The sequence below is a fragment of the Boleophthalmus pectinirostris genome, unplaced genomic scaffold (assembly GCF_026225935.1).
Source record: "Boleophthalmus pectinirostris isolate CB_2022bp ecotype Guang Dong unplaced genomic scaffold, ASM2622593v1 HiC_scaffold_13, whole genome shotgun sequence".
In the NCBI taxonomy this organism is placed as follows: domain Eukaryota; kingdom Metazoa; phylum Chordata; class Actinopteri; order Gobiiformes; family Gobiidae; genus Boleophthalmus; species Boleophthalmus pectinirostris.
In genome coordinates this window covers 34,507,933-34,531,200 of record NW_026571036.1, presented here as the reverse complement: position 1 = coordinate 34,531,200, position 23,268 = coordinate 34,507,933, and the positions used below count along the sequence as shown (strand labels likewise).

Here is a 23,268-nt window from a genome sequence, read left to right as displayed (position 1 = left end):
GGATGGAATATTTTTTTTAAAAAGTGTCTCCACACGTCTCCAACACTCTGGTTAACCAGGAAATAAAGTCCTATGTTCAAAATTCTGGACTGTCCCTTTAAGAGTTCAAAGGCTAACAAGGTTTGTTGTAACAAATCAGTCTATAGTGCGGTTGTTTTAAGCCCAAAAAGCACATTTAAAGCACAAGATTTGGCAAAATGTTCTAATAGCATTGATGATTTATAAAGTTTGTCCATGTAAATCGTTGTTATTCTCAAGCACGCATTTTGGGCACATGCAGCTTTAACTGCAAAGCATCAATTAGAAACTCACATGACTTTCCTAAAGTTTACATCAATAAAATAGTTTACAATTCGATGCAGACAGTACGCAACGGTCAGGTAGACTTTATGGTACACTTTATGGGGGGATAAACTAAATTTACGTATTTACAAGAGAAAACTTGGGTAATGCAGCTTTAAGACCTGTTTAGCCCGTCTCAGCTTAGGTCAGTTTTTCTGTTAAAATTATTCTCAGACAGGTACAGAACTTATTGAGTTACCGGCTTTGTGGAACAGTTTGAGAACCAAAAGTTTAAAGGGCCCATATTATAGTATATTACTGATATACTTCTACTAAACAAAAGGTAAAAGGTTGAGCAGTTTGAGCGTTGGAGATGTAGACAGACTAATAATAAAGGGTGATTCAAACGTATGAATGAAACAAAACACAACTCCCGGTATGTTTATGATGAGGTAACAACGTTCTAACATGACTTAAAGCTCACAAGAGTCGATTTAGTGTAATATAGGACTTTTAATTCATGTGAAAGTTGAATATTGATTTTTGCCTACCTTCTTCCTTCATTTCAAAGCACATTTCTACATCTGCAACTATGTGATAGGTGAATAATACAGTCCTTCACATGGTAGAATTACTAACAATAATTAAATAAGCACGTATATACTACCCAAATTTTTCCAGTTCCATTTCCATTTATTGCAATTCAAGTCGTGCAAATCCAGTGAATAGCTTGAAATGGTATTAAGGTAAGTACTGAACAGCCAGAGGTTAAAAAAAAGAACAAAACACAAGTCCAACCTCTGCCAAAACTACCTCAGGAAAAAAGAACAAGATTGTAAGCTTGAAATGGATGCCCAGCACAGTCTCCATCGAGCTGGTTTTGGGATGAAGTGGACAGAAAAGTCAAAGCCAAGCAACCTACAAGTGCCACACATTTATGGAAACTTCTGTGACAGACTTGGGAAGAACTTTTTGAAGAATATTTGATCTATTGTAAAAAGAATGCCACAAGTGTGTTCTGCCAAAGCTGCCTGCTGTCATGATTCAAAAGTTTTGAATATGTTTTGGTCAACAGTAAACAGAAAAAAGTGGAAAAAGTGTGGCATTCTAAAACTTTTGACCAGCTGTGTATTAAAGCTGTATGTGGCCCATAATGTTTACAGGTTGCTTCCTCTTCCTGCGCAGGCCTAACACATGGTTATGTCTGGTCAGAGAAATAAATCTTTTTTGTATATTTTAATCTTACTGTTAAAGACTAATTTGTACTTTTTGTAAATATAATTTTAAAGGCTCCTAACAGTCCAGATTGTGGAGGTATGCTTTCAACATTTATCCTATTGTGTAATTGGGATTTATGTAATTTTTATATTAACTGCACTGCTTACAGGCTCAGTGCTGGTTGCTATTTTATGAGTTTTTGAGTTTGAATTATATCGTTACATATACTCTGCAGTGGGTGTAGGCTGGAGACAGATGGCTGTGGACGGGGCTCACTTTAGAGGGTGACCTTATTTATAGTTATTGGTGGTGGTGGCACTTGTAATTGGATGTTTTCAGTTGTGGCAATGGTTTTCTTTGTGTTAAAGGAACAGTCCAGATTTTTTTCATTTCCTGGTTAGCCAGAGTGTTGGAGACGTGTGGAGACACTTTTAAAAAATATTCTATCCAGTTCTTGTATTTGCAGAGGTCGCTGGTGCTAGGCTAGTGCATGTCAATGGCCATAGTTAACCTGCCACTGAAAACAGTCTCACCCACTCCACAAAGCACCTGAAGCAAAACAATTATTACACCAGACTTAATGTAAATGTCTAGGTCAATAGAATAATTTTAGATGTAAAACCAGCCTTGCATTTGAAGGATTTATGTCTGAGCAGCAGCAGCGACTTGTACTTCCTGATAGAAAGCTTGGCAGCGGCGGACTGATATCACCTAGCACTGGTAAAGTAAAATTCCGCTGCTGCTGAGAAAATAGTCCCTCAACATGCAACAATTCATGTGATGCAAGGTTAGTTTTATTTCAAACATTATTCTATCAACACAGACATTTACATCAACATTCTGGGGTAATAATAGATTTGCTTCGGGTGTTTTGTGGAGTGGGTAAGACTGTTTTTAGTGGCAGGCTAACTATGGCCATTGACATGCACTAGCCTAGCACCAGCACCCTCTGCAAATACAAGGACTGTATGGAATATTTTAAAAAGTGTCTCCACACATCTCCAACACTCTGGCTTAATAGAAAATGAGGCCCTGTGTCCAAAATTCTTGACTGTTCCTTTAATCTTATTTCTTTTTCACTCGTAGCATGTCTCCTTCACCCCAGCTTCAGCGTAAAGCCTCAGCCCTGCAGTGGCATCTCCATCTTTCCTACACCAATCAACCTTAGTTTTGTTCAGCCTGTTTATATGAATAAAAGCTGCCTAATGGCTGTTGGACCCACACACTGACTTACTTTGTTATTAAAGCTTACTTGTAGACCCTGCAATTGTTACATCTATATCAATGAACTGCCATGCATTCATTCAATTTCTCAAAGTCATTACATACTGACAGAAGCAGGTGTCTCTCTTGAAAGAAAACTGATCAATATATTCACTTTTATTGAGCTGTTTTTCATTGTACACAGTGATGGACTTGATGAAGTAAAGCAGCAAACATTTCTCAGTTTTAACATTCACTTGCTACAGTTTTTACTCCAAAAAATATCACAGTTGCAGGTTTGCCAAAAGTCATTTCACTTCAGGAATATCTGTGATCACACCAGATCCATTATTAAGCTGGTGACGTCAGAAGCCTCGGACAATGCCCACTGGACAATTTTCAACTCTTCATTTCTTTTATAACACATTTCTTTTAAAACTGGCAACCATATTCTGAATTCAGTGCAATTTATGTTTATATCATGAATTATTTGATGATCCTGCAGCCACACATGATAGTAATCCTTGTGTACATGGGTATACTGTACATGAAGAAAGTAGAGATATGAAAGTGTCAAGAGCTTCAACGTGAGCAGTGGCTGGAATTACAAATATTCAAATAAGTTACATTAGGTAATATTCTACTTAAAATATAGTTGCAATTTGACTTCTAACTTTTGTGAATTTGTGAATGGAAGCTATATTACTGTACTTTGAATGTTCCATGGTGTGGCATTAAGCTGATCTAACTTGCATTTATATAATTTTCGGTGTTGTTGATGTTTTGTTTTGCTAAAAAATCAGTGAAAGGCATTCTTACTGTCAGTGCACTTGCTTCTCCACAGATCTGACCTGTAATTTGGCCTAACAATGTCCCATACTTGCCTTCGTAGAGCTGGATAAGTCTAATGCTACACTGTGGTACATTCTTGGCAGTAAGCAAATTCTATTGCTAGGTATTTGCACTGCAAAAAACTAATTCTAGTCAAGTTAAGTTGACTTGATTTTTCACGATTTGACACACACTACACTTGACAAGTAAAATTGTCTGTCATTGGAATAAGCCTTTTTGTTCTTAAAATATGAAAATACATCCTGCTACTCTTAAAATAAGAAAAACAGCAACTTTTTCCACTAAGAAACAAAAAAAGAAACAAAATTGAATGTTGCTTGAATTTAGAAAAACACACTTATTCCACTGGCAGATAATTTCACTTGTCAAGCTGAATCTACTCAAAAAAAAAAAACGAAAAAAAAAAAAACTATATATATATATATATACTTTAATAATTTTAACATAGCTAGATATTGGGTTTTTGTTTTTTTTTTGTTTTGTTTTGTTTGTTTGGGTTTTCTTTTTTGTTTTGTTTTTGTTTAGTTTTGTTTTTTTGTTTTTCCTAATGAGTGACTCAGATCTTGCCCAGGCTGTAAAAAAGGTTGGTCCAAATTAGACTTGCAAGCTGCAGTTTAGATTTTTGGAGAGGCGACCCCACTCACAGTGAGAATGGATGTTTTTAAGATATTTTTGACCATTAACAAAGCATTAACATTTCCATGGAGACAGAAAAGTTACACAGTACACTAGGGTGGTCCATCAAAGTATGGTAAAAAATTAAGTTTCAGATAACCATGATTAGAACCCTGCATTAGCTTTTAGCATCCAAAATATGATTTAGGAAGAAGTTTGGAAGAAAAGGGAGATGTTTTAGAAGTTCTTCAAGCTGCATGAAGTTCCTGCATGAAGTTTTAAAGCTGCTGCAAATGATTTGGTATTCCTTAAGAAGCTGTCACAGTATGAAAATTCAGTTGTAAAGAAAGCAACCTTAACAGCTTCAGGCCAACATCTTTGGTACTTGAGCGAATAAATGGTTGGAAGGAAGCAGAGGAAGCTGATGGTTCACAATATTATGGAGAAGGAAAGTTCAGAGGTTCCACCACAACGATGTGATGCCTTTAATCAATCATATTATGAAGGGAAGCAGATCAGTGATTTTGTCACCACCAGCATGATGCGTTTCTTCAAAGCTTTTGATCTGCCAAAAACATTTTTAATAATTCCCCAGCAGACTGAGCTGATGCTGCACACTTTCAAAAGGCTGCTAAAATTGTGCATTCTAGAAAAGTTGACAATGATGTTGCTGAAAGAGGGTGAAGATTATTTAGGAATAGTCTAACAAAGAATGAAGATCAGAAACAGTATCTACTGCAGGTTGTCAAAGGCCACAGGCACTTCTTTTGTGATGCCAACAAAGCCACATTGGAGCTGGACTTTCTAAGCAACTTTTATAGACTTTCTAAGTCATTTTTATGCAAGTTTCACTTTGTGTTTGCATAATAAAATGAGAAATTATTTGAATACGCCTTATTTATTTGGTTTGCTACGTTAGAGTCTTGAGCAACCTCTAAATATTAATTTGCATAAAATTTGGACCCAAATGTAATGGCCGGATATGGAACCAAACACAGGGTTCTAATCTAGAGAATCTAAAAAAAAAAAAAAATAGCTTGGACCATCCTACAGTACACCTTTAAAATGTGTTGCCTTTCTTAGACGTTTTCTTTTTCCACGTTAGTATACACAAGAATACACACGTCTCCACTGTGGATAAGCTGTTGTTGTTTGCCCCATGTGTGCGGGTATATAACTGTATACAATAGTGTTATATATATAATACAATTTGCCTTTGTGTGAGACTGGACTGAATGTCCTGGTATTGTCTATTGGGGGTACAGGACATAGAAAAGATATAAGGCTATTGAGTAGAATGTTCAGGTGATCTCAGTGAACCTTCTTTATCCTATATCCATACATAAAGTAAAATGTGGATGGCAGTACTGTTTCGTTTTTGAAATCTTTTGTAAAGCCTTTTCTTTAACATCAATAGCAGTTGGAAATTATGGTAAACAAGGCTGGAGTGGGTTTCAGTGTGTGCGTTTATAGGCTGTGTGTCTCACATATGGTAATGTCAGATTGATTTTATGTAAATGCTATAATAATTGCATTTCTATTGACATCTGTTGAACTATGAAAAACAAAAGTACCTCCCACTCAAACCTTAAAGCGAGCTTGTAATGACACCTGCTTCCTTTAGCTACTCAATTGTTCTTTTATTGTTCTTTTGTATTTTATTTTTGAATGCATTTAAAAACATTCACAAATACAAAACTAGAGGAGAGGAATACATAAATAAAGAAAAATACATAAAAAGAAAAATGAAAAGAAAAGAATGTAACAATGATTGATAACTCGTGAACTGGATTTGTCACTTTTCCATTGAAAAGTCGATATAAAATGTAATTAAAAAATAAAGAGATACACTTATAGATTTTAGTGATTTATTTTTGAACAGTTCTTAGGCATTTTCTATGGATTGTGTTGAAACATTTGCAAGCTGCTAACATCACTGTAAACAGCTATGCTACTGAAACAGCATGCAAATACACTTTTTGGTCATTAACTTGGGTATCAAAATATGTTGCAGATTCGGGTGGTTTGACAAAAGCAGGAATGGGAGGAAAAGCTTTAACGTGATTTCCAAGCTTCACCTGTTGCATGCTTTGATATGAAACAGAAATAAACCTTCTATAAAGTGACTATTTGTGCTGTCAATTTTAATCTGTTTTCTAAAATGTTGATATATTGATGGTTTGTGTACATTGTCTTTAGGGTGTCTTCATATGAATAAGAATATATAGTGAGATTTTGGTTTGACAGACTGTTTGGTCCTGGTTTGAGGCCACTATAGAGCCAAAGGTGTTCATTTAGTCTTCTTATGTACTTTAACTTCTTGGGTTCTTTTTAAAGACAGTAATGCATATTTACCTTGTTGACATGTCTTATAGCTCAGTCTGATCGACAATGCCAGGTCCATCAGGCTGACCACGTCTACAGGAAGAAACAACAGCTGATATACGACACGTCACCACCAACAGCAGTGACAGTTCTGAAGATGACTTGCAGCAGCAGCCGAAACATGTCAACAAGGTCAATACACTTTACTGTATTGTCTTTAAAAAGAACCCAAGAAGTTAATGAGGCCACTATAGTCCTGATGGTTGGGACCTGTTGTAGTCCTGGTCTGGTCCAAGTTTCTGCTTTGTTTTAGGCAAATGGTAACTGGGATTTTTTTTTTTTTTTTTCACTTGAACACTGAGTTTTCACATCAGAAAGTTCCAGCTGAATTAACTCATCTGTTAACTCACTATGTGAACCTTGAAAGAAGGTTTTTAACCTCAGAGTAACGCTTTGTGGTATTACATCATTGAAGGGCACATATTAAAGTATTTTCTGATCTATGTTATATTGTTTTGTCATCAGTCATACTTAGAGTTTTGTTTTGCTTCATTCATATAAGTTTAACATACAAACCCTGCATATTTCTGAATTCTCTCAAAAAGTAAACACTCGTGATGTCATGTGGTAATGCAGGAAGTGCTCCACTGTATTTTTAAAGTCAAACACTTTTACTACAAACATTTGGACAATTTCAGTCCAAGAATTTCCTATCTCTACTAAACCAAAGGTAAAAGGTAGCTGTTAACTTGAAAATCTCTTCATGACATCACAAGGTGCAACAGAGCATTTTGAACTTTGGAGATGTAGACGATAATAAAGGGTTACTCAAATATGTGAAACAAAACACAACTCCAGATATATTTTTCATGAAGAAACAACATTATAACATGGCTTAAAACTCACAAGAGTCACTTTAACATAATATAGGACCGCTAAAATATGTCACAGTTTAACTTTACAGTTCAGCTTATGCAAAGTGGTGGCAGTTTCTTGATCATCTCCCACTTCACATGTGCCAATTACATTTTAACCAGTGTTCCAGGGCATTTTTTCATGGCCGAGCTGGGATATGCTCCAGTTACCAGTTGCGTAGAAAGCACCATTATTTCCCAGATTAGTACCAGTTTTGATTAGCTGTATTTATTTACCCTAAAATCTCCTCCATTTCCAGACTATTGAGCTTGCATCTGCTGCTACATCCAACTGAACTTTACATCTTTTGCTGTTGTCAATATTTCAACATTTAACAGCTTTCTAAAGACCTCATATCGACAGAAGAGAAGAAAAAAAAAATCCTTCAGGCGTTGCCACAAATGAGCATAAACAGGACTTGTGAATGTGTGGTTTTGCAGCATATGATCTCCATTCTGCAGAGAAACGGGAGAAGTGTGAAGTGCAGTCTCATCCATGTGTGAAGAAGCTCGGGTCTTTAAATCTCCGGGAGAAGATCAAAACAGCAGCTTTATTGATCACCATGGAAACAGAGGCCCTCACCATTCCGGAACAACGTGCGTGGGGGCCCAGATGTGCTCCGATCGTTCATGCATCTTTCATAAATACAGTAGACTTTATGCTGAACGATGCTGCTCTCCTTTTCTTGGCTCTTAATGTGGAAACGCTATGCTGTGACAGGGATTTGCCTATGTCAAACTCTCAGACGGAGGGTGGAATAATAATTTTAAAGGCTAAGCACAATTTCAAAGTTAAGAAAATCCATCGTGTACAATGTGTGGATAAAGTAAAAACAAGTTTATATTGATATTTGCAGCCCATGTCATCAACATTCCCTGGGGGTATGATACTGACTGTAGACACTGCTCTGTCTGAAGCTCTGTTACTCAAGTTAGACAATCTGACCGGAAAAAACTGACATAAAGGTGCACTGTGTAATTTACAGTTTTTCACTTAGTCACTCTCACCTTTTTGCTGAAAATCAAACACCTAAACAGGACCAAGAATGCTCCTATTGATCACAGGCCTGAAAATGTGCTGTTTAAATCAATTTAGTATTTTTTTCTTTTTCAGAAGTATCTGCTAATGGGTGCATTGTGTCTCCCTGGTAACTGATGAACATTCCACCGTATACAGACATGTAGAGTGTGATGTTATGGAGCATTCTATTGTGCTGGGGACTCAGGAAAAACTTAGCCAATTTCATTTCTCTCCAGCGACTAGGTCAGGAATCAGAATACACTAGACAGTTTGCAAGAATCCTGGAAACGTGAGCCCGGGCATCAGCGTATCAACAAAGAGCCATACATTCTGTGTTGGCAACGATTCCTGAGATCGAGGATTTAAAGCCGAAACGAAGAGAATGTTTGGTGAATTTTATCAAGGGGAAAGACGTTATTGCCCTTCTTCCTACGGGATTTGGGAAAATTTTAATATACCAGTTACCCCCAGTAGCAGCGCATTAAATACATCTCGACCAAATAGCATTGATTGGTTAAATTTAAAAAAGTACCCGCCTACCGTCAAGTGAACAAATTCTAACGCTGTAAGGTCAGATGGTTTCCGCAAAGTGAAACTGACCTCCGTCTCGAGAAAGAGCAACGAAATGGCCAATCAAATCAGGGTTCCAAAACACAAACTCTGGCTAATTCAGTGCAGATCAAGTCAGTTGGACATTAAACTTGCTTGGGCATTCGTATTTTCCCCAATTGTTGCAATGGAATGCATTTACAATGGATGTTGGGAGAACAGACTTTATTTATCCACTCCGACATTCACTAAAATGCAGCATTATTGCAGAGTAATCATACATTGAACTCTGTGCCACACTGAGTTTTATTTATATATACAAACCACTACCAAACGACTTAAAATTAACTATACTATTGCTGGTCTGGTATCATTGTGCAAGCCTGAAACTGACATTGGGTAAAGGTGAAATTACAGTTATAATTTCGCTGTGTCTTATTTAAAGCATGACTTAATTCATAATGAGCAAATAGTTTATTAAACGTTTATTACAACTGATTCCACCTTACTAAACTAACTAAACTGAAGGGGTTAGGTAGAGGAGTTAGAGTATATCAATTAAGGCTTAGTAATGGCTTAGGTATTAAATTATGTAAATTATTATTATAAAATCTTTATTCGTGTTGTAATAAGGTTATAACATTTATGACAAAGTTTAAGATAAACAATTTTTTAAAATATTTTTTATATGCAGAGTTTGCAGCAATTTTATTCAGCCTTCTGCCTTAGTGTCACTAATACAAATGCGCATAGGTACAACTTTTCTATAATTATTTCTCAGTAAAATGTATAATATATATATATTATATAATATAATATAATTGATACAAAATACCTTCCTCCATCTGAGAGTTTCACATCATCACATTGTAGAAACTAAAACGAACCAGAACTCTTTCTATAAAAAAAAATAATAATAATAAAAAATTTCTTTCAAGCCTTTCAAAATCTCAGTACATAGTGTAACTTTACATGCGTCAGACCTCTAGTCCATTCATTACTGTGATTGTCCCTTAAGGCATTGGTCTGGTCTGATGTGGTCTTATCTGTCCACACTGGTCTCTGCGAGTCTATTGTTCATGATGCCGAGGGCCCCCACCCCCCCAGAAAACCCGTTCTGTCTTGAGCTGGAGCTGGGTTGCCGTGGGTGACCGTTGGCCATTTCCGATAACTGCTTCTGCATTATGGCCAGATTCACCTGAAAACACACGAAAACAGAAGAGATTTATATGACCAGTCTTAGAATAGCGGTCACCACCTCTGCCTCCTCCATGCATGGTTTAGTCAGTCCTTTATTTATTGCCAGACTAAAGGGTAATAAAAACACAATACAGAGCACAACAATACAGTATTAGCAAGACAGTCGTAACAGAGTATCCAAAGGGAGGATGGTAAACACAATTCTATTCATTTGAAGGTACATAGAGAGAATTAAAGGCTATTTTCTGATCTATGTTATAATGTTGTTTCCTCGTGTGTTTTGTTTCATTCACACAGGTTTAACACACAAACCTCTTAATCTGAAAATGACTGCTTCATGACATCATAAGGTGGAACAGAGCATTTTGAGCTTTGGAGATGCAGACAGACTAATAATTAAGGGTTAGTCAAACATATGTGAATGACACAAATTGCAATTTCAGCTTTGTTTTTAAGGAGGTAATAGCTTTATAGGAATGCTTCAAGCTCACAAGGGACTATTTTGTGTAATATAGGATCTTTCATGTCATGGAACATTCCAGACAAAGTAATACTAAATGAGGACTGTCGCCATAGCCACAATAACATTTGTTGAATGATCAAAAGTTCCACAGAAGAAAGCTGAAAAAGATGAAGAATGGCTCCATGGAGATAAGCAGGTGGCTGACAGTTCAACAAAATAAATAAATAAAATAATGATACTGTGTGCCTTTAAGCAACAGATGGATTTAGCTTGCGTGTCCACAACTTGTAGACTTTGATTCCTCAGCTATTAAAATGCACATGTTTCAGCTCTGTATTTTGGATTTTAAAATAATCTCTTGGCCCACTGGCTGCGACAAACTGTACTAGTATTACTACTGTATACAGGAAAACTAGGGGGAAGATTGTAAACAGCAAATGAACTCTTTAACTTACAATTTCTAAGCAGAAACACGACTCTGAATGTACTGCAGCAAATTTAACTTTTAAAATACTGTCAGACACATTTTCATTTGTAACATATTTTATACCGTAAAGGGCCCATATTCCACTATTTTCTGATCTATGTTATAATATTGTTTCCTCACCACAAACATACATGGAGTTGTGTTTTCTTTTATTCACACGTATTTAAATGGACAGTGCGGAATTTTGAACATAGGACCTCATTTCCTAGTTAGCCAGAGTTAGAGACGTGTGGAGACACTTTTTTTAAATAGTGTTCTTGTATTTGCAGAGGTCAATGGTGCTAGGCTAGTGCATGTCAATGGCTATAGTTAGCTTGCCACTAAAAACAGTCTTACCCACTCCACAAAACACCCGAAGCAAATCTATTATTACGCCAGACTGTCGATGTAAATGTCTGTGTTGATAGAATAATGTTTGAAATGAAACTAACCTTGCATCACATGAATCGCAGCATTTTGAGGGACTATTTTCTCATATATCAGTCCCCTGCTGCCGAGCAGGGAGTAGGTAAGACTATTTTTAGTGGCAGGCTAACTATGGCCATTGACATGCACTAGCCTTGCACCAGCGACCTCTGCAAATACAAGGACTGGATGGAATATTTTAAAAAGTGTCTCCACACGTCTCCAACACTCTGGCTCACTAGGAAATGAGGTCCTATGTCCAAACCCTGCATATTTAGAGTTCTTCTCTCAAATGGAAAACACTCTGTTCCACCTTGTGATGTTCATGTGGTAATACAGGAAGTACATGTGTTTTTAATTTCCACACACCTTTGAAAGAATCATTTGGATAATGTCAGCCATACAATTGCTAATATCTACTGAACTGAAGGTAAAAAGTAGCCGTTAACTAAAAAAACTACCTCTTCATGACATCACAAAGTGCAACAGATAATTTTGAGCATTAACTGTTACTCAAAAGGTTGTAACAAAACACAACTCCAGGTATATTTTTGATGTGGTAATAACATTATAACATGTCTTACAGCTCACAAGAGTCAATTTTGTATAACATAGGACCTTTAATATAACGTATAGGTGTATGAAAAAAAAACATGGGTGTCTTTAATTTTAGCTGGCTTTGGATTGCACAACTTTCAGATGTGGTCACCCTATTTGACATTGAGAAAGTACAGACAGAGAAGAGAATGGTTGACCTATTCTTGTACCTTTAGAAGATTAAAGGAAAAAGTGGTTTCCAACAAAGAGGTGGCTGCACTCACAAGACCTTCAGATGAGTCACATGTTATTGTTAGGAGATAAAGACCATTGAATGCTCTTGTTTCAATATGTGTGTGAGAGAATTCTTTTGCACACTAATTTACTACTGAAGGTTTCATTATGTTTAATCAGGGCTAGTGCAGTTCTACATGTCTTCGGACAACATGAGGTACTTAAAGGTGCAGGGAATAAGAATGTCTAAGAATTTAATCCATAATCTCCAATACACTGAAACAATAGCTGTATTAAAGGAGCCATATTAAACTATGTTCTAATATATGTTATAATGTTGTTTCTTTATCACAAACGTATCTGGAGTTGGGTTTTGTTTCATTCACACACATGTTTAAGACACTCTATCACAACCACTTTTTGATGTCATGTGGTAATACAGGAAGTGCACCACTGTGTTTTTAAACTCCATAGACTGTCACTAGAATCATTTAGATAATTTCAGCAATGGATTTACCAAACTATTCTGAACTAAAGGTAAAAAGTAGTAAGTAACATGAAAACTACATCAAGGTGGAACAGAGCCTTTTGAGCTTGAAGATGTAGACAGAATTACTCAAAGGATTACTCAAATGTGTGTGAATGAAACAAAACATAATTCCAGGTATTTTTTTGATGAGGTAACAACATTATAACATGCCTTAAGACTCAATTTCGTGTAATAGGGAACCTTACGTCTATTCAGAAGCCATACTACCTGAAGAATGTATAATCTTGTCTGATTTCAGAAGCTAAGCAGCAACAGCAATGCACAATACTGTGAAAAAACACAATATTGCATACTTCTGTTGTGTCCTTAGGCAGTACACTTCACCCACACATGAATAAGGTGAGTGAGTAAGTGTTGGTGGTGGTTGGAGGGGTTGATGGTGCTGATTGACAGCGGCGCTTTCATCAGTTTACCCGAGGGCAGAAGTGTATACAGTATTGGTGTGGGGTGGGTGCATGAATAATTCACTGTGAAGCTGTCTTGAAAACCACTATCTAAATTCAATGCATTGTTATTGTAAAAATATTCCCTCATATCTTTTCTAGTGCAGGGTCCATCATCTGCTTCTCTCCATGGAGATATTGCTTGGAATATGCCACACTACACTTATTTATCTCCACAGGGCTAAGTTACACTTCAGATCTGTGAAGAGGTGAGCCCGTTATTAGTAAAAATGCAAGTTTTTAAGTTATGCTATTGAGTAAATGCAAGATGGCTATGGTTAATGCTATACTGGGACATTCCAGACAAAGCAGTTGTCATGATCCTCCAGTTTCTTCTTCCCCCCCTTTTGTGTTTGCCTGTGTCACTGTGTCCCCCCCCCCCCATACATCCATACCCACCTGTATAATAAAACACTTAACTTCACCTGAGTTTAGTTCTGCTTTTGGGTCCAAGATTTGCACTTCTGCAATTTATAACAGCAATATCATCTCCATGGAGACAAGCTGGTAGTGGACCCTCCACCAGAAAAGTTACACAGTGCACCTTTAAGAATAAAAGCAGGAAAGAGATATACTTCCACATTTCAGTCTGAATACATACTTTGAATTTGTTCAATATGCTGTCAGATCTCAGGACTCTAATGAAAGGGCTGTTGAAACTAATGTGGTAATATGGCACAGCATAATTATAATAATGTGCATAATATGAGTTCTTTGTTCAAGTGGGCTGCCAGTCAGGTTATGTAATATAACTTTAATGAGTATGATTTAGAGTATTTAATTTTGTAAAAAAAAAAAATTGTTAAGGGAAAAAGTCTGTGGTACGGCTTCGGAGGGAGTTGATGTGGGCATGATACAACTATTCAAATGACTGTACCAGATTTGTTTCCAAAGGCTGTGCAGAAATATATAAGTAGGCTGTGTAATATATGATAGAGGCACTGTTTGCCTTTTTGTGGTGCTTCATGGCAGAGAGGAACCCTTAGAGCCTACAAGGTATTCAGTGAAGGCCCAAGAAAAAATACTGAAAGAATTTTTGTACTACTAATATATTTTTCAGTGAGTAATAAGCACTAAACTAGTAATAACTTCTAGATAATTTTTATGAACCTGGACTAATATTTTTGGGGGAAACAAAGGGTTAATATAATGGAATGGAAATGGACCAATCACTATTTTTTTTCCAATGGTATCTGGGTAAATCAGTGACTCCCCCTGCAGCACTGAACTAAAGAAACACCTGCAGGGCCTTCGGTGACTGGAATGAAGAGATTGACAGTTGTCTTAGCCAACCATATTTCATTGAGTTATGGACGGGATCATATCACGACATTTTCTGGGCCTTCGTGAATACCCCGTGATAGCAAATATAAGCGAGCGAGAAATGCTCTGTGCTCGCTCTGTCCCGCCCTAACTCTCCACTGGCGGCATGTTACTGCTACAGGCTAATGAAAGGATAACAACAGAGCGGTGTGCTATACAGTTATGGCGAGTTCAACTTCAAGTCATAGTGGGTCCGAGGTACAGTTCTTAGGGAATAATATGTCTTCTCTTCAGCGGGACCCTTGTGCCAAGCAAGAAAAGAAGCATTAAGCTGAAATGAGTGCATTTGGCTGTGGTGGAATCCTACTGGCTAATAGCGGCTAGCTACTTTAGCTTAAGCTTCCACAGAGGAGAGCACGAGGGGAACAGCACCCGCAGTCGCCGCTGGGACCTGGGCCAGTTGCTGCTGGGGCTGGGACAGTCACTCACTGCTCTATCCGCCTCTGCCTGCTCGTTTCTGGGTGTAAAAGTAGAGCGTGGGCGTAGCGCAGAGGGCAGTCTACCTGGTGCCTTAGTGCTAATATGGACTGACCATAACTTTCAGATTTAAGTGGGAAGTAGGATTAAGACAGCCAGCTCATGTGTTTGTACTTGGACTTGGACCAGTTTGATCTCTTCTTATTGGAGACAGAACCAATAGGACAGTGGATAGAGGAACTCTCTGCATCAGTCCACTGGAGAAGGTAAGAGGCTTGTTTTCTTTAGTTTTGGGCTAAATCTGCGGGCAGAGCCTCACACATAGATAGTGTTATAGTGTTAATAGTTAAATAGTGCGTAAATGAGCTCGAAAGCTCAATGGAGCCGCTCCAATGTTTTGCCGTGTGCTGTAGGAGCGGTGCTGATGCCGTGTGTTCATATTGTGCCCATACTGTAGCCTCTTATTGTAGTTTTGTTGACGTTGCTGGGGCTGGTTGTGAGCGGTGTGTTACAGTGTGTTGTTGGGGCTGGTTGTGAGCGGTGTGTTACAGTGTGTTGTTGGGGCTGGTTGTGAGCGGTGTGTTACAGTGTGTTGTTGGGGCTGGTTGTGAGCGGTGTGTTACAGTGTGTTGTTGGGGCTGGTTGTGAGCGGTGTGTTACAGTGTGTTGTTGGGGCTGGTTGTGAGCGGTGTGTTACAGTGTGTTGCTGGGGCTGGTTGTGAGCGGTGTGTTACAGTGTGTTGTTGGGGCTGGTTGTGAGCGGTGTGTTACAGTGTGTTGTTGGGGCTGGTTGTGAGCGGTGTGTTACAGTGTGTTGTTGGGGCTGGTTGTGAGCGGTGTGTTACAGTGTGTTGTTGGGGCTGGTTGTGAGCGGTGTGTTACAGTGTGTTGTTGGGGCTGGTTGTGAGCGGTGTGTTACAGTGTGTTGTTGGGGCTGGTTGTGAGCGGTGTGTTACAGTGTGTTGTTGGGGCTGGTTGTGAGCGGTGTGTTACAGTGTGTTGTTGGGGCTGGTTGTGAGCGGTGTGTTACAGTGTGTTGTTGGGGCTGGTTGTGAGTGGTGTGTTGGGTCAAGTTTGCTTGGCTGTGCGTTGTGCTCCGATATAGTTCAACCAATAGTGACCAAAATTACTGTCTGTTTCTGGCATTCTTTATAATCCTATATATCCAGGTCCACGGTTCGCCACTGGCATAAGGTATGTTAAAGGTGGACTGTGTAACTTTTCTGCTGGGGTCCGCCACCTGATTGTCTCCATGTTGATGTTATTGTTTTGTCTAGAATGTCCAGGTATAGCATTAAAAGTATCCATCTTGCATTTACTCAATAACATGTGTTTTTAATTATCTAAAACCTGAGAGTGGTCTCTCCACAGATCTGACATGTAACTTGGCCCTATGGTGGCTGACCTGCTGTCTCCATAGCAATAAAGTGTAATTTCATACTCAGTGTTGGGGAGTAAGAGATGTACCAGAGTTACGTAATCAGAGTACAAATTATGAGTAATTGTATTCAGTTACAGTTACTGTTTGAATGAGTGGTAATTGGATTACAGTTACTTGGTTGAAATAAATGGATTACAGAGAGGTATTTTCCTGTTTTCACATTTTGGGCTATATCCCTTTTTTTTTCCCCCCGTAATTCCATTCATTGCCGGACACTAAACCAGGTCTAAAACCAGGTCTAAAGCCAGGACTAAACCAGGACTTAACCAGGACTAAAACCATGTCTAAACTATGTCTCAAACAGGATTTAACAGGACTAAATCATGCTGTGCGGACTGTGTCTCCTCGTCTTCTATCAATAATATTTTAAATTTGGTTCAGTAAAATCTGGGCTTTTTATTTTCTTTTAGCAGACAAAACATCTTATGTTAAGATTTCCTCATCTTTGCTTCTCTACAGCAAATTAATTTAAAGTATTCAGATTACATTACTCACTTTAAGTAATGTAATGGATTACTTTACAAACTACATTTTGGGGTATGTAATCTGTAATCTGTAGGGGAATACATTTTAAAAGTCACCTTCCCAACACTGTCCATACTGTGAAACATTGCCGACAATATCTCCATGGAGACAAGCGGGTGACAGACCCTCCACCAAAATGTAAGCAGTGCACCTTTAAACTTGGCAAAAGTATTTTGGTATTTTGTATTCTGTACTAAGACATTTATTTTTATTCATTTCTTTTCTACTAACGACTGAATCTCCATTGTTCCCTATAGTGTACTTCACATAATCAGACCTGCTTATATCAAAATCTTCCATGTTCAAATGCAAGCCAAGAAATAGCACATTATTTTTATACCAAAGACACAGAATTCTCCCAGGACTCTTCTCTATTTTCTTGTACAAGTCGGTAATTGCTCCCTCACTCCTTTTTTTTTTTTTTTTATCTATCTCTGCAGTAAAATCACAAACTCAGAACAGTCCCTGGACAAAAGAATAATGGACCGAAATACGTGCTGTCCTCAGAAATACTCACATTTATATAAGTATTTATCACTTTAACAAAGCTTACATGATTAAAGGGCCCATTTTAAGCTATTTTCTGATCTTTCCTTATCAAAACCATATATGGAGTTGTTTTTTGTTTCATTCACATATGCTTAACATACAAACCCTGCATATTTAGGTTAGAGTTAGGTTAGGTTAGAGGGTTATTCTCTCAAACTGAATACACACTGTTCCACCTTTTGATGTCATGTAGTGATCCAGGAAGTGCTGTTTTCAAACTCCATACACCTTCACTAGAATCATTTGGGTGATTTCACCACTGCAGCAGGCAATTTCTGCTGACCAAAAGGTAAAAGGCAGCTGTTAACTTGAAAACTGCTGCTTTGTAACATCATAAGGCAGAACAGGACATTTTGAGCTTTGGGGATGTGTAGACAGACTAATAATAAAGGGTTACTTAAACAAAACACAACTCCAGCTATGTTTTTTGTCAGATGGCAGCATTCTATCATGGCTTAAAGCTCATGAGTCAAGTTTGCATAATATGTTAGCTTTATCTATAATTTAAATGCTTAACAATTTAAATCTAGAAACCCGTGATCAGTCCATTGAGAATACAAATTTCAAATGACCAGAGTATTCATGTTGTGACTGTACAGATGAGATAAGGCAGGGCTGTGTTAAATCAAAGGGCCAGCGTGGAGCAGTTTTTCTCTTTGGCGCAGGCTTTCTTTTAACACCAGATGGATAAGAAATCTTGCAAGACTTCTGCTGTCAAGTTCAAACGTGGTTGCAAACATCACTCCGAGTATGGCTGGCAAAAGTCTGACCATTTGATAACTATGATTGTATGAGACCAATTTTTACTAAAGACTGAACCAGGTAGTCTGAGCGTTTTTAGAGGTCCCATATTACGCTAAATTGACGACTGTGAGCTTTAAGCCATGTTAGAATGTTGGAAACTCCTCAAAAATATACCTGTTTTTGTTTTGTTTCATTCACACGTTTGTTTATGTCTAAGTTCAAAATGCTGTGTTCCACTTTGTGATGTCATGAAGCGGTAGTTTTAATCTTAACAGCAAACTTTTACCTTCTGTTCAGTCGAGATAGGCCCCGTCCACACTAGTACGTATTTGAGTCATTTTTGTTGCGGATGCAGTGTTCGTCCACACTAATCTGACTGCTCCAGAGACAGAATGATCTGATGCCACCAACTCCCACAAATTCATTTGAGTATGGATCTGATCTGGCACTGGGTGGACGCCTGAAAATGGTGATACGCTGACGTAGGTCTATGCGCCGCGAAATAATTCACTGCCAAAATGCTAAGAGGCTAGAATATATGTCCATTCATATATACGGTCTATGTGTATGACCTGCAGACGTATAATCTCTGAAAAGTTTAACATGAACCATCTCCAATGCGACAGAAGCACAGAACAGACTCACCATCAGCAGCACATCCTCTGTCACAGAAAGAACATATATATTCCACTCAGTCATTTCCTTTAATTGGACAGAAGCTGAACCGCATCAGCGCACATTAGCGACCTGTTTTTTGAGTGCTTAATTTATGCAAATTAGTTATGCGGTTTTAAGTTTCATTTCTGTAAAACATAAACAAATATGCTCAAAGCTGTGTGGATAGGGAAGGCTTGTGGACACAGAAATGACGTGTCTGGACGCAGATCGTTTCTGATATGGTGATATGGTGATTCATTTGAGTGTAAACATAGCCATAGTCAATTCCAGGGCTGATTCTAGTGAAGGTGTATGGAGTTTAAAACTACAGTGGGGCACTTCCTGTATTTCCACATGACATCACAAGGTCGAACAGAGTGTTTTCCATTTGAGAAAAGAACCTAAATATGCAGGATCTGTGTGTTAAACATGTGTGAATGAAACAAAACACAACTCTAGATGTGTTTGCAATAAGGAAACAACATTATAACATAAATCGGTAACTGGTGTAGTAGGTGCCCTTTAATGCCATACTGTGGGACATTACAGCCAAAGCAAAAACATCCTCCAGCTCGAAAATACATTTGTTTGTTATTTACACCATCTGCTAATTGATGTAAAGTTATTACGTAGATAATATTATGTGAATGTGTATTTTGAGCATAAGGAGCTTTGCTGATTGTCACTCTTTGCTTTCATATAGGAAGATTGTAAAATAAATTATAGCAGTTTAAATCCCATTGCGTTAAGAGGACTACTGAGAGAGCTAATAATGCCATAACACCACTCCAGGGGAACTGTATATTGGATTCCTCAGCTCCAATCAGCAGGGGAATGATTACATAACCTCCCTGTAATCATACATTTGATGACATATTCACTAAACCACCAATGATTTTATTTTTAGAGCCCTAACAGAATTCAGTAAATAGCTGTTCTCTGTTTTGATTGTAATACCCTTTTGAATTAGGTTAGGGATATATTCACTTTTATTAAAGCATTTTTCAGTTTTCACATTAGCCAATGTCCTCAGGTCACCGCTCCCCTGCATCTGCATCTTGATTTATATTTTACTTTAGCTCAGTAAAAACCTAATCTCTTTATATTCAGATGATTCATTGTTAAAGGGCTCGTATTACACTATTTTCTGATTTATGATATAATGTTGTCCTCATCACAACCATACCTGGAGTTGTGTTTTGTTTTATTCACACACTTTTAACCCATAAACCTTGTATATTTTGGCTATGCTTTTCTCTGAAACAGAAAATACTCTGTTTCAGGAAGTGCACCACTGTGTTTTTAAGTTTCATTCACCTTCACTAGAATCATTTGGATCATTTCAGCCCCGGAATTGCCAATCTTTACTGAATAAAAAGTAAAAGATTCATGACATCACTAGGTGGAACAGAGCATTTTGAGCTTCGGCAATGTGGAGTAGTGATGCAGGATTTCTCAAACGTGTGTGAATGAAACAAAACACAACTCCAAGTATGTTTTTGAGGAGGTATACAGCATTATAACATGGCTAAGTTCACTAGAGTCAATTTTGCATAATATAGGACCTTTAAACCGTGATTGTAGAGTGTTGGAAAAACTATGTATTATATGACTTCTCTTGCAGCGTCCATCATCAGTAGAGCTGATCGTTTCAGAAAGGCTCTATCTGTTAGCACCTTGTTATTGTTGTGTGCTAATTAGCCAGCTCACGATGCTCCATTCACAGCTAAAATGAACGAAACAGGAGTTAGTTTCATCAACATTCATTTAAAGTAATGTAAGATCATGATTAGTGCCAAAGCTATTGCGTCAACAATTAGGGCTTATTTCTTTTTTTAAGTCTTGGTGCACTGTGTAACTTTTTGATTGGGATCCGTCACCTGCTTGTTTCTCATTGCTCTGCTTGGAGTGTTTCACAGTATGACATTAAACAGCTCTACTTTACATTTCTTCCATCACAAGTGGTTTTGTAGTTCAAAAATACGTAGACAAAAAGGCATTCTGACAGAGTGCGAGGTCGCCGCAACACAGATCTGACCTGTAACTTGGTCTGATTTGGTTTCCATGAAGATAGAAAGGTTTACACTGTGAAACATTCCAGACAAAGCAATACCATTTCCATGGAGGCAAGCAGGTGACAGGCCCTCCACCAGAAAAGTTACACAATAGGCTGTATTTTAATTGCCAGCCCCACCCACTTCCTGTCATCCCACCCTAATTATGAACCCTGACAGGTAAACAGTTCATCAGTACACTCATAGGCAGTGGTCTTTTTTTTTTTTTTTTTTTTTAACAACTAATAACCGTTTTACTATCTTAAAAATGATCCATTCTGTTCAATCTATTTTCAGCTCGTCTCTCCACAGATCTGAATTATAATGTAGCGTAGTGCTGTAACCTGCTTGTAACCTGCTTGTCTCCCTCGTGATGGATTTAATCTATACTGTGGAACATTCCAGACAACATTCTAATAACATTTCCATGGAGACATGCAGGTGACAGACTCTCCACTAGAAATGTTACACAGTACACCTTAAAGTTATAGCTGTCTCTCACCTTATTGGCTGCCAGGAAGTCCCTCATTGAGATCATTTCGCCTGACATCCTCCGACCAGTGTCAGTCTCGCTCTCGTTCACTGCGTCCGTCTCAATGGAGGGGTCCCTGCGCGTCCTGAGGTTGCCGGGAGCGACCACATTTCGCCGCGGGTGTCTGTGTGGGTGCCCTCTTCTGGGGAAACAACGACACGGGGCTTCCAATCTCCTTAGCAACCAATTCAGAACCTGCTTGATCACTATAGATATTACATTGAAGAGAGAGTAGATGCAGCAAACTCCGGTGAGGATGAAAAAGAAGTTACACACTCTGTAAGCAGCAGTGGGGAGCCCTTCGTAAACTGTTCTTTGACTGCTAACCATGTCCCCAAATCCGATAGTGCTAAAGGCGACAAAGCAAAAATATAAAGAGTCCAGGTATCCCCAACCTTCAGCGGCAGAGTACATGAGAGAAGCACAGCAAGAAACCAGAATAGCCGCCACCCCGAGTATTAGCATAACGCAGTACACAGACGGCTTCCATCCGGATAGGTCCTCAACTTTAGCCCGTGCCCGGCCCTCCTCTGAGGTGCGGCGGCCGTTTTGGGGCAGGACGATGTTGCTATGGCGTCGCTCGTGGCAGGACTTGAGCACCACTGCGATGACGGTGATGACGCGCTCCAGGAAGAGGTTGAAGAACAAGATGGTGGATGCGCAGCCCAACAGACCGTAGAACATGAGAAAGACTTTACCACCGATGGTAGCAGGAGTGGTCATCCCAAAACCTGAAAACGGCAAAGAAGAATGTATCAGTGCAGAGTATAAAGTACTGACAGATATTCAGAGTTCTTTCTTCAAAGATTCTGTGTTTTTCAAAGTTAAGTACTCTGTCTTATAATGGCCCATCTAAAAGCTGAATTATAGTTCTGCATTGACTCAACATACACTGCCACCGTTGCCTTGTCGCCGTCGTTTTTGATTTATGGATCTGCGTCGAGGTCTATGCACTGCTAGGATTGCTTTCATGTATACACAATGAAGCGGGAAAGCAGAGTACTGAAAAGGTATGTAATGCTGATGCAGAGAGGACCAATCACAACCCTTATTGTATGCATTGCCTTCCCCTGCTGTCTGCGTCATTTCAAAGTGTAGTTAGAAAATTTCGGAGGTGCACATCAGTTGACACTGACACTCTGTGGAGGGGATCCAAGGCAACACAGACTCTCTGCGTCATGATGCAGACGATTTGATGCATGAAAATGAATTGTGCTTTAGAGTGCTCAAATTGCTCTCACTGTCCAGCTTAGTTAAAGGGCCTGTACTATCTTATCAATCTTTGTTATAATATTTCCTCATCACAAACATACCTGGAGTTGTTTCATTCACACATGTTTAACATGCAAACCTGCATATATGTGAAGTTCTTCTTTCAAACAGAAACCACTCTGTTCCACCCTGTGATGTCATGTAGTAATGCAAGAAGTGCCTCACACACCGTCACTAGAAAAATTTGTAAGATTTCAGTCCAAAGATAAAAGGTAGCTGAAACTACCACTGCGTGGCATCACAAGGCGGAACAGAGCATTTAGACGAGGAGAAAATTCAGTTTGTCGACTGGACAAAAGTTAGTTCGGTTGAAGATATTTCGCAGCTCATCTAAGCTGCTTCTTCAGTTCTGGTCAGAGTGCTGGTGGACACTTCCTTATATCTGCAGGGAGGAGCTAACTAACTGAAACTAAAACTCCTACTTGTTCACATTTTTAGTTTGTTAGTTAAGTCTAT

General features: G+C 38.5%; 1 protein-coding gene across 1 annotated transcript in view; it reads right to left on the bottom strand.

Annotated features, from left to right (window-relative positions):
- Positions 1-10,021: 10,021 nt before the first annotated feature.
- The window catches only part of kcnk13b (potassium channel, subfamily K, member 13b), a 31,962-nt gene continuing 18,715 nt past the window's right edge, over positions 10,022-23,268 (bottom strand). The window contains exons 2-3 of the mRNA XM_020927658.1: positions 21,511-22,271; positions 10,022-10,177 (exon numbers count right to left, since the gene is read on the bottom strand). Coding sequence (XP_020783317.1) covers positions 10,022-10,177; positions 21,511-22,271 — 917 coding nt within the window. The remainder of the gene's footprint in view (positions 10,178-21,510; positions 22,272-23,268) is intronic.